Source organism: Opisthocomus hoazin, chromosome 20 (genome assembly GCF_030867145.1).
Source record: "Opisthocomus hoazin isolate bOpiHoa1 chromosome 20, bOpiHoa1.hap1, whole genome shotgun sequence".
Taxonomy (NCBI): domain Eukaryota; kingdom Metazoa; phylum Chordata; class Aves; order Opisthocomiformes; family Opisthocomidae; genus Opisthocomus; species Opisthocomus hoazin.
In genome coordinates, this window is record NC_134433.1 from 5,517,828 (window position 1) to 5,535,285 (window position 17,458).

General features: G+C 59.5%; 1 protein-coding gene across 8 annotated transcripts in view; it reads right to left on the bottom strand.

Moving 5' to 3' along the window:
• The window catches only part of MTMR4 (myotubularin related protein 4), a 60,725-nt gene that overhangs the window by 29,601 nt on the left and 13,666 nt on the right, over positions 1-17,458 (bottom strand). For 4 of the 8 annotated variants that reach the window (XM_075440545.1, XM_075440542.1, XM_075440543.1 and 1 more), the window contains 2 exons: positions 15,458-15,661; positions 9,270-9,343 (listed from right to left, as the gene is read on the bottom strand). In XM_075440545.1, the coding sequence (XP_075296660.1) occupies positions 9,270-9,272 (3 nt within the window). In that variant the 5' untranslated portion in view covers positions 9,273-9,343; positions 15,458-15,661. Of the gene's footprint in view, positions 1-830; positions 946-9,269; positions 9,344-11,378; positions 11,625-15,457; positions 15,662-17,458 lie in introns of those variants that run through there. The other 4 variants (XM_075440547.1, XM_075440549.1, XM_075440548.1 and 1 more) reach the window with 3 other exon arrangements.

A 17,458-nucleotide genomic window follows, 5' to 3' on the forward strand; every position in this document is an offset into this window, starting at 1 on the left:
ACGGGGGGCACGGCATGGGGGGGGGGGGGGGGGGAAGAGAGGGGGACCCCCCTTTGGGGCAGGCAGCGGCCAGGCCAGGCCTGCCCAGGGCGGGAGGTCCGCAGGCAGCCCAGCCTCAAGGACAGGCCTGCGGAGGGGCTGGGGGGGGAAGCGAGGGGATGGAGGGGGGGGGGGAGACTGGGAGGGGATGAGAGGAGGACCCGGAGGGGATGAGGGGCTGAGGGGAGGGGACCCGGAGGGGATGAGGGGGGACGAGGAGGGAAGAGGAGCGGATGGGGGGACGATGAGGGGAGGACGAGGAGGGGATGAGGGGCTGATGGAAGGACGGGGCGGAGGGAGCAGAGGGGATGAGGGGAAGGGGCTGAGGGGAGGACGAGGAGGGAAGCAGAGAGGATGGGGCTATGAGGGGATGAGGAGCTGAGGGGAGGATTCGGAGGGGCTGAGGGGAGGACGGTGGGGGGGGGGGAAGTGGAGGGGCTGAGGGGAGGACGGAGGGGAGGACGTGGAGGGGATGAGGGGGGACGTGGAGGGGCATGAGGGGCTGAGGGAAGGATGGGGGGGGAAGCGGAGGGTATAGGGGGGGATGAGGGGGTTGAGGGGGGACAGGGAGGGGCTGGGGGGACTCAGGGGAGGACGGAGGGGGAAGTGGAGGGGCTGAGGGGGAGGACGGGGGGGAGGACGTGGAGGGGATGAGGGGGGACGTGGAGGGGCATGAGGGGCTGAGGAAAGGATGGGGGGGTATGGGGGGGCTGAGGGGGTACGGGGGGGAAGCGGAGGGGCTGAGGGGGGACGCGGAGGGGCTGGGGGCTGAGGGCGGGCGCGGCACTCACGAAGCAGTTGAGCACGGAGCAGGGGACGCGGCGCGGCAGACTCATGGTCGCTCCCCGGGGCGGGCGCGGGGCCGGGCGGGCGCCAGCAGCATCTCCCTCCCGCGGGCCTCCGCCGGCTCCGGGACCGGCGCGCCGGGCCCGCCGCAGCCCCCCCGCCCGCGGCCGAGGCCCGCAGCATCCCCCCCCCCCCTCCCCGCCACCCGCAGGTGCCGCGCGGAGCCGCCGACAATGGCGGGGGGGGGGGGGGGCGGGCTCCACCCACCCGCGCGAGGCGGAAAATGGAGCGCGCGGCTGGGGGGGGGGGCACCGCTCCGCTCCCCCCGGGGCCGGCGGGGGGGGGGGGCGGCGGCCCCTCCTCGCCCGCAGCCAGGCGGGGCCCGGCCCCGCGAACAATGGCGGCGAGGGGGCTTTGTGCCCGGGAAGCGACCGCGCCGGGCCGGGCGGGGCCGGGAGGCCGGAGCGGCCGCCCCGCTGCTGCCCCCCAGTCCCGGCTGCGGGAGCTGCTGGGGAGCGGGGGGCAGCGGGGACTCGGGCTCCCGCCGGCACCCGTGTGCCGGGGCCGGGTCCCCGGTCTGGACACCAGCACCCACATGCCAGGGCTCGGTTCCCAGTTTGGCACCAGCACCCACGTGGCCAGTGCTGGGTCCCCAGTCCAGACACCAGCACTTCCCAGTCTGGACACCAGCACCCATGTGCCGGGGCTGGGTCCCCGGTCTGGACACCAGCACTTCCCAGTCTGGACACCAGCACCCATGTGCCGGGGCTCGGTTCCCAGTTTGGCACCAGCACCCGCGTGGCCAGGGCTGGGTCCCCAGTCCAGACACCAGCACTTCCCAGTCCGGACACCAGCACCCATGGGCCGGGGCTCGGGCTCCCGCCAGCACCCGCATGCCAGGGCTGGGTCCCCGCTGTGGACGAGGCTCCCCGTTTCCCCCGCCGCGGTTCAGCGATGGTCGCAGAGGTCGGGGCCCTGCCTGGGGTGCAGGAGCCGCTGTGGGGCGAACGCCCCGCGCCCCAGGGGCTGGCGTCGCTGCCTGGTGGTCGTCAAGGCCCGGAGCAGGCGTCACGCTGCCCGGGTCCCAGCAGCCGCGGGACAGCAGGCTCTGCAGCATCGCCATCGCCGCTCTGCCCTCCACCTCCCGCCACCGAGCCGGAGTGAGAATCTTTCTCAGAACGCAAAATGAAACCCGGCCCTTCATCAATCCACCCAGGCTCAACTATTTTGCTCAAACCACACCAGCTTTTTAGCTCCGGGACCACCCAGAGCACACCCAGTAGCCATCGAGCCCCTCTTAGACTCAGCTGCCGTGCAGCCACCGCAGGCAGCTCTACCCGACACCACCACCAACATCCCACGAGGTTTTCTCAAGCCCAACAAAAGATTGGGGCATTAAGGGCTTGGTTACTCGGCGCTGCTTCGACCGAGGGACGGCTCTGCGAGACGCAGACCTGCTGCCTTCCGGCGCTGCGGGGCAGCAGTGCCCACCCAAACGCCGGTCCAGAAACCACCCACGCAGGCTGCCCCGCGGCCACGCTCACCCCATGGGACAAAAGGCCTGGAAGCAAACGCGACCACGCCTGGAGCTCAGCCACGAAACCCCGTCAGCACCGCGGCTCTGTCCCGCTCCGCCAGCTCGCAGCGGGAGAACGCCCGGCGCTGCCCGGCCTCGGGGGCACCCGCAAACCCGAACGCGTTTGGGTCACGCGCAGAGTCGACACGCAACGAGCACAGAGCGTTACGGATGCGGTTACGGATTCGTCCTGGCCAAACCGGAGCGGCAGGAGATGCACCCCGCGCCCCGTGAGTTCTCCTCTGGGATGAGCGCCAGAGGTCTGCTGAGAAACCAGAGCGGCAAAGGCTGGAAGGAGCCTTTTGGAAAGAAAGTGTAGCTCTAAAAACTGTAAAAGCCATTTTTTTCCCCCCCTCACACGTATCGGGAGACAGGCACGTCTGCTGACAGCAGCTGAGGCACGGAAGCCTCTGGGGCAGTCAGCGCAGACATCGCTATTTAACAGATTACGTGTGTACAACACAACCGGTGTTTCTACCACACAAAAACGCGGACAAGGCTGGCAAGAGGTCTGCTCCGACCCACAGCGAGATTTTTCAGAGCAGCGCTCAGCGCAGGGCCTGGCACGGGGACTGCTTCCAGCTCGGGTTGCAGAAGGACCTTCACAACCCCGCGCTGCAGCTGTGCAGAGTTAAAAGGTTGCTCATCCGATCAGCACTTTGAATTTCCAACCTAAGCTGACCCGAACAGCCACAAATAGATTTTCTCCCACTTCCACCGAAATATTCTTGCGCTTTTAGGATTAGAAAAAGACTTGCACATGGCTTGGAGACTTCTGCCCACGAGCTGAGCCTGCTGCGGAGCAGCAGCAGCGTCTCAGAGCCTCACAGAGTTTCAGGAGGAACCGGATTCAAACCCCACCGCTTCCACCTCTTCCCCCAACGGTTCACAAAATACCTGCTCTCATTGCCACGCAGTCCCCTCGACGAGGCCGGGAGCGGTGGCAGCGGGACCGGGCGCAGGCACGCCGAGCTCACGGCCTCCGATGGCTGGCTGAGCTGGAGGGACGTCCCCAGGGCTGGCCCGATGCCTCCCCGCTGAGCCACTGCCACCGACCGCCACCGGACTGAGCGAGGAAGACAAGGTTATTTCCACAGAACAGGGTCCCTCCGAGCGTTGCGCAGGGGTAGAGAGAAACCTCCCCCATTTTCATAGAATGGTTTGGGTTGGAAGGGACCTTAAAGCTCATCTGGTTCCAACCCCCCCGCCATGAGCAGCCACATCTTCCACCAGACCATTTTCTCCCCATCACAACAATCCCAAAGGTCCCCTGTACTTTGAGGAAGAGAGGAGGTGAATACAACACGGGCAGCGTGTTCTTCAAGCCAGCTGGCAGTAAGTCACCCTTTTTCCTTCCTCCCACTAGCAAGGCACGCCGTTCACCTGCAAGCAGCTCTCTCCCGCGCCGCTCCTCCCACCCCTCCGCACGCCTCTGCTCGCACGCGGCAGGTAAGCAGCCTGCAACTCTCCGCAGGGTCCCAGAAGGGCTTCGGAGGCTCCAAGACAGCACAGTGCCCGGCAAAGACAGCACTGGCGCCCAAGGGGCCACCCTTCACCTCCAAGGGAGACGATATTCCCTGCGGAGTCACGCCTGCACGCACCAGGAGCCCAGCCTGCAGCGTGGGGTTCACGGGGCGAGCGGCCATCTGGTCCCACGCGGCCAGGGAATCCGTACCGGGAGCACAGGGCAGCTGCCAAGAGGCTGAAGTCTCCCTCGTGGCCTGGAGCCAGCCAGCACCCTGACCTGCACCTTTCTGCACGAGAGGCAAAGCGTGGTTCAAAGAGCAGCTGGCACCCACCCTGCCAGGTCACCTCCGAGTGCTCTCCGCGGGCCCGCGGCTCAGTGTCCCCCCTTCAGCAAGGACCATCCACCCAGGCAAAGACCCGCAAGCGCCTCCGAGAGCCCGAGTGACACAGCGATGTGGTGGAGGAGCCCAGGCCCCCTGGGCAGTACAGGTGGTGGCAGAGTCTGTCACTCACAGCAGGGCAAGCAGCCGAAGGGCGAGCAGAGGACAACCGGTCCCATCCACGGCAGGGAGGTGCCACCGCCAGCACACGGGACTCTGCTTCTGGGTACAGCTACACCCTTCCCAGCCCAGACATATCTTTATCCTCCATTTCTTTTCAGCAGCACAAATAAAATTACAGTAAATATTCTTTCGTTAGGCAGAGGGCACCGCTGCCACCCCTTCCACGCGCTAAGGGCTGGCTGCTCCTCACCACCGGAGAGCAGCGACAGCCAGGGGTGGCAGAGCCCTGAATCCGCAGCCCTGTCCCTGGCAGCGCACCCATCACTGCCCCAAGCCGCCTCCGGCTGGAGAAAAGCCCCAGGAGACAGGCAGGAGGAGGTGACTGACCTGGGAGTACCCCAGGGTACCAGGGAGTACCTAGGGAGTACCTAGGGTTAGGGTTAGTACCCTCCCAGGACATCAGGAGCAAACGGGAGCTGTAACAGGCACGCATTTTACCAGCGACATGGACAAAACCAAACGTATTTCATCTTGCACTTCAAATTAGCCCTTAGGCTGATGTGCATACACTGACTGACTTCATGAATAAGACCAGTTTCTAGAATACCATCCAAGTGCTTACTGACCAAAAAAAAAAAATCAAAACAAGGGATAAAAAACCCACCCCCAAAACAGATTAGGTGAACACCACTACAGCATCCATTAACTCATACCGTAATATTACAGTGTATTTTCTACATTCACTGGCGGCTTCTTTAATATGAAGACCCACGCCATGGGAAAAAACCCACACAATTACATAAATCATCACGATATCTTTGCATGTTAAGCTGCAGTAAGCTGACGTGTGCAGTAAGAGCAACAAACTAAGACACGCGATATTTCTCATTTACAAAACCCACACACAACAAACACTACTGCAACTACTGCTGCCAGCCCAGCACGGCATGGCATTCACACAGCCGCTGTCCAAGGCAAGTCTGGGTGCAGAAACTGGCATTCTTCCGTAACTACCACTTTCCACACGGATGCATATTTTTGGCCCGCATACCCGAGCTGGGGCAGCTCTGCCCGACAGCCCGGGGCTCCGGCAGTCACCAAGCCTTCGCCGGCTGCGGTGCTCCCAGCAGCAGAGGTGTTCTCACTCTGCATCTGTCCAGGTCTGAGTATTTTCAAATAGGATCAAGGTAGGAATTGGTTTTCTAGATCTTTTTACAGGTAAGGAGGGGAAGGGAGAGATCTGTATCATTTATCTCATCCTGAAAGTTAAAATTCATCCTTTCTGCTTAGCAGATACCTACACCAGGGTGAGATGAACTGCACCTGACACGTATTTCTACCTCTCTCCACTGCCCAGGCAGAGGATCTACACCAGCTGATGCAGAGAGCTGACCAGCTGCGGCCAAAGGGACTTCTTGTTCTGCTGCCTCTACTTTCACTGCATGAAGAGCATCTTTGTTTCAGGTCCCTCTACAAAAATAGTTCATTTCCTCAAAGCCTAAGGAGGTTCTCGGGTGAACTGCAAGGCTGCGGAGCCACTGAGGTGGCCTCCCAGAAATAAACTCCTAAAACTGTGTGAAGAGAAGTTACTGTTTTATACCCTGCACATCAGGACGGGGATGGCGAGTTCCATCTTTTCATCCTTGCAGGATGGCAGAAGAGCTTATAGATCTGTAATACTGCATTTGGCATTTGCTCAGAAAGCTGCTCAGAGGTGAGCACGTACAGAAACACGAAGCAAGAAGCTGTTGAGCAGAGGGACAAGAGGCCAGAAGTCAAGGGCTGTCAACTCCGCACGCCAGCAAGAGCGGACAAGGGATGGTAACCTGCAAATCCCCACCCAGACCAACAGTCACGGTCCCCTCCACAGGGCATGAACCATCGTGGAAATCCCGATGAAAGGACGAGGGAACGCTGCTGCGGGAGTCGTACGACGTGCAGTGAGAGCTGAGCCCTGAGCTGCCGGCGCAGCAGCATGGCAGCTTGCACGAACTTACCCGCCAGGTTAGTTTTAAGTAATGTATTAAGGTGCTGGGTGCTTGTTAGGACTTCCATCAGCCAGAGTTAAGGATTAAACCACCATTAGTGCTGTCTTCAAGGTCATATTCATCAGCAGCTGGTCTTTGGGGAAGAAAGGAGGGGAGCCTTACAATCAAAGCAAACAAAGCTCTTGGCCAACACCAGACCCAGCGTTCGTAGCAGCAGAAAGGGGAGAGCAGCTGGTGCCCTGCGCCTGGGGTGCTGCGGAGGAAGGCAGAGGCTTTTGGGCATGCCCTCGCTAACCAGAGGGCATCGATGCCGTGCCCTGCAGCTGCAGAGACCACGGGTGGTTACCGAAGCGGTCAGCATGCCTGCAGGGAGCGGGGCTCCCAGCCAAGCCCCCCAGCAGCGGGGTGAAGGCCCCGAAGCCGGCGGGTCAGCAGCCGACCCCACGGAGCATCCATCAAGCAGCAGCCCACCTCCGGCCCTGCCCGCAGACCTGCGCTCGGCCCAGCAGGCACAGCCCTCCGGAGAGGTCACTCACGGACTCGGAGGAGCTTGTCAGGAGTTTCCACCAGCTCTCCACCTCCAGCTGCGGACAGAAGCTCGGGTAGGTAGCTGGAGGCAAGTGCTTGTTTCTGCAGCTCGCAACTGTAAGTCGCTTCCTCTCCCTTGCCATGGGAGACAAAAAGCCTGTACTGTCTTCCCGGAACTGTTCGTGAGGGGTTGGGCTTTTTTGTTGGTTGGGGGGTTTTTTTTGAATTTGTTTTTTTTCCTCAAAAGGAAAAAATCAATTAAAAAAAAAATCAAAGCAACATTTTAATAAAATATGAAAAACCCATAAATCCTCTTCAAAAGGTCCCCTGAAACTGTCAAGTCACCTTCCAGTATTCACAAGGAGCAGAAGACCCTCTTGTCTGGAAGAAACCAGACCTTTTGTGGTTACAACTAAGGTCGGCCAGGGCCAGGTCAGCGTGAGCATCTGTCAAGACACGGGAAAGGAGCACAGCAAAAAGCAAAAGCTTCCACATTTTGCTAAGTCCCAAGTCCCCTTGTGCGCACCCCAGAAGGGGTCTGGGGCTGGTGACAAGGATTACAGATGGCTTCTCTACCGAGAAGAATTTCAAAGACTGGAGCCCTCCAGATGCCTAAGGGCAATGTGACAGAGATCTGCAGAATTCCAGAGGGCATGGAGGTGCCGGCAGGCAGCACCACGCTTCACCGCTGCTCCCAGTACAAGAACTGGGGACCATCCACTGGAACAGCACTGGGCAGGTTCAGAAACAAAGCAAGGGGGGCTACGCCGCACAACGCGGCAGCGCAGCTCTCTGCCGCAACGGCAAACCTTGACTTGGTTTTGAAAAGCAGCTAGATGAAACTCAGGCAAGAAAACTCTACCAAGGGCTCACAGATCGTCGACGAACTGTTTCTGGGTTCCCAAGTCCCCGAGCTGCAGCTCCCGAGAGGGGAGGGCACACAGCAGAGACGCTGCCCCAGGCCCTCCCGGCAGCGCTGGCCGGTGGCCGCCCCGTCGACGGGGTATCTGCATAGCCAGGCCTCCCACGGAGCCAGCCCGGCCTCTTCCATGGCACCTGGAGGGAGTTTTGATGCACTTTCCATGTGTTTATTCACTTTTTTTTTTTCCCCATTCATAGCTGGATGTATCTGCATCGCTGTCATCTCAGTCCCATACAGAGAAGCTGTTGGGTTCCACGCCTCCCGTCTGATAGCGGGGTAATTCCAACTGGAAGCGTAAGGTACTACCAGGTTACAACACGGGCACACTGTCATCTCTCCACCCCAGAGCAAGCTCCTCACCCTGAAGCGCAGCAAGAAGCTGCTCCAACAGAAAGCACCGGAGATTCTGAGGCAAAACCAGGGAGCGCAAGGACGGGGACCACACCAAAAACGCTGCGTGCGTAACTACTAGAGCCGACAGTTCAATTAATGCAGAGAGCACCTCCCCTTTCCTGTTCAGCTGCTAACGAGGGACGCACAGGGGACAACCCCACAGGAGACGTCACCATTTCCTCGAGCAGTCAGCCAGATTCTTTTTATTTTTTTTTTTTAAACACGTTTAACCTAAATTTTCGTGTCCTCAATTTGAATTTCCAGCCCTTCAGCTGTTTCTGCTGTTCTCCGCGCTCCTTCCAACGCGAAGGTCGCTCCCGGCAGCGGCGAGCGCGACGCTGATGATAACGCCGTGTTACCACAGCAACGCTCCCTGCCCAGCCACAGCCCACCGTGCAGGTCACCACGTCGCCTTCAAAGCCCGGTGCAAGCCACCGCCCCGACAACACCTCCAGCATCTCCTTCAACGTTCCTGGTCCCCTGGTTCCTCCCTCCCTCCCATCAGATCGCGCGTATTTTGGGTTACTTCTTGCTGGAGACATTAGAAGCACTTTAGCCATTGGCAATCTGGCTGTTTTGGCTGCGTTTCAGTCTTTCCAGATTCTTTTATGCCATATTTTTCTGTGACTAATTCTTGTGAAATTTCTGCTGCTTTGGTGGCACCAGAGCGCGTTATTAACATGGTGTTGAATCTCCATTGAGAGGTGACAGAGGAACAGAAGGAGAAACCCCAACATTAAGTAAAAATAAATCAGTAAGCCACAAAAACTGGATGACTATGTCAGTACTCCAAGGAGGCAGAAGGGGATTCCAGTCGTCTTTACTATTTTTTCCAGTATGTTCCAATAACAAGTTCAAGGGTAAACTTATCCAACCGACAGCATCTTGGCCGCAGTAACAAAAGCTCTCTAGGTTGTATTATTATATATATTACACAATCCTATAGCACTCTTCTTTCCATTCTTGTATTTATTCTCACACATCTAGCAGCAGTACAACATTTGGACACACAAAGAGAGAACAAAACCACCCACAGAGCGCAGAGGCAGACTAGAATCTGTACTCACCATCCTCAGACACCGTCCAAAACCTCCTGGTTCAATCACAGCTCAGTCTCTCCCTGGTCTTCCACTGGTCTCACCTGCAGCGAAGCAGAGACAACCCAGAGCAGCAGTTTAGATCAACAGGAATGATACCTCAGTATGAACATGGGGGGGGAATATCAAGAACCCAAGAGGCCAGCACCCTGTCGCTGCTAACCCCCATTTAGTGCCCTTTTAGGAGCTGCTGGGGATCAGATTCAGCGTCACAGCAGAGACGACAAATCCTTTTGGCCAGCCGCTGCCCCCAGCACGCAGGGCTCGCTACCCACCAGCACAGGCCAGCCGGGACCCCCAGCCACAAAACCCACGCCCCGGGGCAGCCCGGGAGGGAGCTGCAGGGAGCCTTCCTCACTACGGCTGCAGGACCTAGGGAGGATCCCTCTCCGCACCAGACGCTGGTGCTTGGAGAAGATCGCTGTGGTCGGGGGAGGAAGTCGCCTCTAAAATCAGATCGTGCCCTGCCTGGGAGGCAGGGTGGGATGCAAGAGCTCAAAGTGCCACGCAAAAACCAGCAGCCCCCTCCGCCAGCTTTCCCCCCGAGCTGGGGGATGGGTCACGGCGGGAGTTTCGTAGGAAGGGAAGAGCCAAGCAGCAAGACTCGAGCGAGGTCCTGCTCCGAGAAGATCCTTTCCAACAGCACCAGATGGTCCCACGGGCGATCCTGGGATTTCCACGGAGGAAGACGCCCTTCCTCGAGGCTTTCAGATCTCTCTGATTTGGGATCACTTGATCACCAACATACCTCTCGTCTGCCCAAACTCTGCCCTCTGTCCTGCTCTCCCAGCCCCACGCAGGGGACTGAATCGCCCGCAGTTAAACCTTGCCATCGGAAACGAGCTGACCGCCCCGGCGCTGCTCCGCGCGCTCCCGTTCCCCGTGCCGCTCCCCCGGCTGCGCAGCCCCTTCGCTGCGCGCGCAGGCAGCACGGAAACCCGCACACGTGTCCCAGCGGTTTTCAAAAATAACGATGTTTTAAGTGGGGATGTTCAGTATTTAAATGTGGCCTGAAGATGGCTTGGAGCTCATCAACCAAATCTGATTTCTGCCAGTCACCAGCAGCCTGTGGCACGCCAGAGCTCCAGGAACGCTCAAGGTCTTTGGTAAGGTTCGTCACCATCTATTTTAACCTTTTTCCTCCTTAGAGGAAGTACAAAAGTCAACAAATGTGGAACTGAGACTGTCTAAACACCTCGCACAACGTGCTCCGGCTGAGAATTACCCCTCCTTCTGCCCCTGAGGAACTGGGTTGGCTACAGAGAGTTCCTGAACACCTCCTCAAGGCTTCCCTTCCACCCGGAGATTTCTTCCCCAGCCCAGAATTAACTGAGGTTTGACACCCACACGTCAAAGCCGAGCTGAATGCCAGCACGAAGGAGTCACGTTTGAAACGCAGCCCTCGCCGTGAGCAAGCAGCGTGCCGGTCGCCGGCGCCGCTGCGTGAGGCGCGAGGGAGCTCCGGCAGCAGGGATCACCCTCCTGCCTTCAGCGGGCTCCTCACCCCCTGCCACGCGCTCGACGAGGAAGGACGGGAAAAAGGAACGGGAGCGCAGGAAGGATTCAAAACTTGTGTGCTGTATGACCCTAAAAGCAGATCACCAAGTTTCAGAAAAATATGAAAAAAACCCCAGCACAATAGGAATCAACTTTTATCCTATGAAAACCTAAAAAGCCAAACACCGCAATACCTCCCTTCAAACCCAGCCCCAGCCTGTCTCTTCTCAGCCGTGAAAGCCTTTTCCCCACTGTTCAGCAACACGACCACGCACACCAGACTTCCCAGGGAAAAACCCAAGGCCCCAGCAGCAGCTCCCCACGCCACCAGCAGAGTCGCTGCCGACCGGTGACTTCCAAATTAGGTGAAAAGCACAATTAGGAAGGGATGTAAAACGTTCAGCACACTTTGTTCACCAGCCTGAAGATGTCTGAATTATTGATCACACCGAATGGCACACGAGTGCTTTTCCTGCAGCACGCTTTGTACCAATTCATTAAATCGCTGCTAATGGCTACTTCAGTTTCTCCCTTCCTTCCTTGTAGGAGAAGTCGGTAATAGCTAGAAACTGCACAACTCACTCTGGCTACGTCACGCCAGAGGATCTTCCTCCTCGCTCCCGTCCCCCAGGCTGCTCTCGAGAGCCAGTTGCCCAAGAGGAAGGCAGCCCAGGGCGGCCAGCATTAGCTCAGCCCGCAGGAATGCCGCCGCTCCTCCGCCTCCAAGGGCTTCCTCGTCCGGGCCGCAGCAGGGATGAAGCTGAAGGCGCTCCGGGGATGAAGCTGAAGGCGCTCCGGAGGATTTCTGGGGTGAAAGAAGCCAGGAGATACCACAGGAACCTAAGTGCTGCTTGTACCGCCAAGGAGAGCCCCGGGCCACCGAATTACACCTGGCTCAGTTCAGCCCCCCACGGGCAACTCCGCTGGTGCAGCTCCCCGTGCTCCTCAGCTGGCGTCCCGAACCCATCCCCCATCTCAGGGCTGGCCGTGGTCCTCCTGCTTCCAAAGGCTGCCGCGTCCGACCGGCTGCCAGCCCCGATGCCGCGGTCCCCAGCCCTCAGGAGGGAGGGGGGTGGCTGCCCAGGGCACCCAGCACCACAGCCCGGCACCGACCACCGCTCCTCTGGAAGTCACGCGTGCCGTTGTGCAGCGGCTCATGGGTTGGATTCCCCCAAAATCCAGGTCAGCAGCTCCCCGACAGTGCCCGTCACAGGGCTGGACCCGGCTACACCGGCCAAGGCAGAGGCTGACGCTGCCGAATTAAACGCAGAGGGGACCAGAAACGAGGTAGAAACACACGGGATGAAGCTGGAGAGAAGGTACAAGAGCACGACGCCCTTTCCCACACAGATGGCAGCCGCAGCCCAGCGCCGCAGGCTGCTCTGCTGCCGTGCCATCGCGGGCAGAGCGCAGGGCTCGTGCCCCGCAGCTGGGGCTGGCAGAGCCGGCCGCCCGCTGCCCTCCCCACGGCTCGGCTCGGGGCAGGCATGGGACGGCATGAGCCATGCCAGCGATGCTGCCTGAGACACCTGGGCTGGGGGAAGCAGGGAAAGTCGCTTCACAGGAACATTTTTACAGCCTGCATCCTGCCCTGGAGCTGTTAATCTCCGATCCGAACACCGAGATAATGAGGCAGTGCCAGGGTTGAGGACACTCGTAAAAACCTGAACTTGCTCTCCGTGTAACGCTCTTGCCCATGTGACTCACGCGTGTGATCGTGCCCGCCGTCACGCAACCGCCTCGTTTCCTCCTGGGATCTTTGCCTCTCCCAGCGCGGCAGGGCCCGAGGCAGCGGCCGCCTTGGAACCTCTGCCCTCGTTTGCTGCAGATGCTCGCAGCGGCGCGGGGGGGGCGAGCCAAGAGCCTGGACAGAAGGACGGAGCTCTGCGGGCAGAGCCGGACCCGCCGTCCTCCTGACGCCTCGCAGGCCATCGCTGGCTCTTCTCCATTTTCTGAGCTGCCACTGGGGCTGCCTCACACACCCGGGCTGCCTCTCAGCCAAGGCGAGGCCCGGCACAAACCGTACGTGCGCAGGAAAACCCGACTCGCCAAGCAAACAGCAGGCTGTCAAAAATTCAGAAGAGATATTTACTCTCTCTGCCTCTCCACGTCTCGCAGAGTCGCTGCGACAGCGTCTCTCTGCCTCGCCAGCCTCGCAGCAAAGCTCGCGAAAGGCTGCGCAGCCTTCGGCACGGCGCGATCAACGCCGGCGAGCCAGGCTCAGGGAGCACCGAGGAGCAAGGCAGCAAGGGAGGGCACTGCGGGGTCCATCGGGGGGGAGGGAGGGAGGGAAGATGCCCGTCGGGGTGTTTCGGACACCCACGCGGAGCTGTGGGAAGGTGGGAATCGCAGCAAGCGCCCACCGCGGCGACGCGGCTTCGGGGGCTCAGCCCCGGCGAGGTGGGTGGCCCCGCCGGCAGCTCCGCGCTCCCCGCTACGAGACGCGGCTTTCATTGCTTCTAAAACTTCGCCAATTGTTTGCAGTTGGAGCCCAGCTCTCCGCGCTCAGCCCCAGGCAGAGATTTGGGTTTAATTTCAGCTAAAATGGCAGAGCTAGTCTCGATGTACTTCACGGGGAAAAACAAGTCCCGCTGTTAAACAGGGGACGTTAGAAGCAACAGCCAGGAGCCCTGTTGGCCTCCTTTTGATCCCAGATGAAACCAAAAGGCCATATCAAGCCTCTCAACTAATTAGAGGCTAAAAATATAATTGTCAGACCACATAGTTACACACAAAGGAGATTGCAGGGGACGGTCTTTGTTATTTTAAGCATAATTACAGGTCCGAGGGCTGTTCCTAACGAAGGCTGCTACCAGCTGCTCTTCAACAACAAAAAACTTCTCCTGGCGAGTAACTATTAAAAAGAAACGACTGGGTTACCAGAGCCTAGAACGTCACAGTAACACCAGACGACGATGACAAGTTGCCAGAGTATTCCGACGGCTCTGCCACGCTACGCGACGCTAACGTACCCGCGTACAGGGGTACCCAGGGGCGAGGTACGAGTTCAGAGACGCAGGGTTACCCACGAGACGCAGGGCTGTTGGTCGTGCACCTCGGAGCACTCCACAGCCACCTCCGCGGGAGCTGCCGGGCGGGGAGCAGGCAAAAAGCCTGCTGCAATGCTGTGTCCAAGCAGGAACAGCAGCGGTGGCAGATCGATGGCGTTTGTGTCGCCGGCGCTGCCGGGGCCACAGCTACAGCTGCTTCCAGGCGGCCGGAGCCCAGCCAGCAGGTCTGAAGCAGAAAGACAAAACTCCTCCAGAGAGCCAAAGCAGAAAAAGCTCACATATGCAGCTTAAACAAAAAAAAAAACAAAGCACAAAAATAAAGCAAAGACTTGCTCAATATGTTTAAGTATTTATGCAAAGTGTAGTCAGCTCTGAGCAGCTCTGCTGACAAAGATGTAACCCAATCCAATTACTGGTAGATGAAGTTTCAGAATTGGATAAATTCCACGAAGCTTATGAAAAACGCTGTCCTTTTTACTGCTCAGACTACTTAAAACAGATCGGACACTTTTTTTTTTCGATGCAGGTGTGACTGTGCGAGTCCCCCCAGGCCCCCGGGTGAGCAGAGCTGCCCGCGATGCCCTCGGCACACCCCACCGCCGGCCGCTCGTCCCGAGGAGGCTGGGGACGCAGCACCACCGACCAAACCCCTCGCTCCAAGTCCGCCTGCCCGGGAGACGCGGGGAGGGTAAGCGATGGCTGCCCAGGGACGGGGTACCCGCCACGGCACCGCAGCACCCGTCCCGGGACCGGGGGCCGGTGTCAGAGCATCACGGAGCTGCGCTTACCGCCCGCGAGCTGAACCGCCCCGGCCACCCGCAGCCACCGCCGGAGAGGGTAACGGCTCGCAGACCCTTCCCGGGCACTCGACCTAAGGGTCAGCTCATGACTAAAACGCCCTGAAAGTGCTTTCCTTCATATTTCAAAACGATCAAGACCTCTTTGAAGGCTGACCAGGCTCCTCTTGCGTTTGAAGCAGGAACATCTCAGTTTCAAACACCCAGGAGCTCAGACCAGGACCCACGGAGCAGCTCGCTGCAGAGAGACCGGGGAAAGCTGCTGTACCCCGAAACGCTCCTGACTGCACAGCACCATCCCACAGGAGAAATTCACCTTCTGGCCCTCAAAAGCACACCCAGATTTGGCCGGTGCTTTGCTAGTCCTCACATACGCTCTTAAGTGTAGAGCTGCACAGCGAAGATGCCAGCGGCCATCCTCGGAGCCAGCACCGTTATCGGGCACGGAGTCACGCGGGACGCATGGGGACAGATTATCCAGCGCTGCCTGCCTGATAGCTAGAGGAGGAGAGGAACAGTCCCTGCGTGTGCCAGCTGCAGAGGAGGGCAGCCGAGCGTGTGCGCGGGGATACGATTACGGACAGGGCAGACACCAGAGCCACGCTGCGAGAGCAGATCCCAAGTCAGGAAAGCGTGGAAGAGCGAGGGAGCAAACGGGCCGAGCGAGGTCAGGGCAGGGCTTTCAGGGGCACAACTGCCACTGAGTCGAACCTCCCGACCCGCAAAGCGGGTGAGTAACCTGGAGACTGTGTCAAGCTCCAGGCTTTTCCCCCAGCAGTCCCAGCACAGCAGCTAAGGATGGCTGAGGGGACAAGGGACCGCGCTCGGAACGGGCTGTGTGCAGGGGACTTACCATGAAAGCGCTGCTGGGGGGGATCAGCCCCAGGAGGTGACCAGGAGCAGAGCTGAGCTTCGCCTTTAACCAGGGAGAAACGACACAGCACGGGGAAGGATTCAGAGGCAGGTGAGAAACCGCGAAGGAAGGGGAACGGTGCGACGGGGAGAACGGCCAGCACGGGGTCGGAGGCAAGAGAACAGACCAGAGGAGAACTTCTTCCTGGTGCAGGGAAAGGAGAAGAGGGTCCTGAGAAATGCAGAGAGGCAGGACAGGGTGTTGACATGGTATTCTGTCATCTTCCCTCCAAAGAAACACGGTCCCCTGCAGTAAAAAGGAAGGGGAAAGGGGACTGGAGAAGTCAGAGGTGTGCCCGGAGCAGCCACGGGCTTAATGCCCAACGGAAGCAAAGCTCTTGTTCAGTGAAGCCCAGAGCAGATCCGCCACGAGCTTTGAGACCGTGACGCTGGGGGCAGGCCTGGCCCCGGAGCTCTGCGATGGATGCGTGAAAGCAAGTGAGACCGAACGTGAAAAGCTTTGGAAAAATAAATACACGAGAGGAGAGATGGGGTGGAGATCCCAGAGCTCGGGAAGAGCAGGGCAGACCCTGAGGGCAGAGATGCTGGTGGCAACAGGGGTCTCTGCTCAAGCGGAGCTGGGCGAGGACCCCAGGATGGAGCGGCACCGGGACGCAGGCAGGGCTGGGTTCGTGCTGGTGAACAGGGTAGAAGCGAGGAGGGTGCCGAGGGTGGAAGGAATGGTGAAAGCGGCAGCCGTGGAAAGAAGGATGTGGGAAAGTGGGAGAGGGTGTGGAGGGAGCTGGAGGGGGAAACGGGCAAACAAGACGAGAGCTCAGGGGAGTTAAAAACCACCCGAATTTGAAAAACGCCTAACTCGACAGGCTGGGCCAGAGCTGCGCGCGTAGCGCAGACCTCGCCACCCACCTCCACGCTTCAGGCCCAGGGAATAGCTTAGCCCGGGGACACCACCAAAGCGGTCTGACGACAACTTGTACGCAGAAGAACGAAGAGAAAGGGGAGGGGGAGATCCTTCTGGTGCGCCCAAGCTACAGGACCACTTCTCCAGCACCATTTTGTCTGGCCCATCCTTTCCTCTGCCACGTATCGCTCAGCCCGGAGTCGGGAGCGAGGGATACCCAGAGGAGCCAGAAAGCAGTTCAGACCACGTGCAGGATGGTGGTGCGTGGGCAGACCCCGACGGACTCCAGCTCGGAGCACACCTCCGGCAAGGAGGGTCCGGCAGTGCCACCCGGACGTCACCGGGGTCTGCAGGATTATCAGGGAAGAGAACAGAGCCCAGCGCTTCGCCAGGCGCGCAGCGGGCACCGCCATCCGTCCCTGTGATGAGCTGAAGCGTAATTAACCCCAGCAGCCTGCCAGCTGACTCCCTGCATTAATGACAGCGGAATCGGAGCTTCAAGGGGAAACCAGGAACTGCGCAGGAAGCCCCACAGAGCGAGGACCGTTAGCGTGCGCTGCTCAGGACCTTCCTCTTCCCAAAACCATGGCAGCGAAACGCCTTGCTCCAGAGGCGAAGCAGCCGGTAGCACCAGGTGGCAGCAGCACACCAGGGATGTCCCCTGCCAGGCCTCCTTCATCTTCCTCACCGGCTGGCAGAGGACAGGGACCGGCAGAGGCTCTGTGCCGTGCCGCACACGCTGCCAGCGCTGCGCTGGTTCGTCTCCTGGAGCCAGCGAGGGGCCGAGACGCCAGCAGCGAGCGAGACAGGCCTCTCACTCATTTCCACGGCACGAAAAGACCCCCTGCGCCATCCCCACCCTCCAGGCCCCTCATCCCGAGCAGGCAGAGAAGGGATTCGACGTCGAGGCTCCGAGCTGAGCTTCGCAACCACGGCCCAATAGCGACAGGACGCACAGCGCTGGCAAGCATTTCCAAAGCCCCCTGTAACTCCAGCCTGCTGTTCTCCAGCTTTGTTTGCTTTTCTTTAAAGCAGTGGAGATGTTCAGAGTCACAATTCAGCCTTTATTCTAGTACAGAC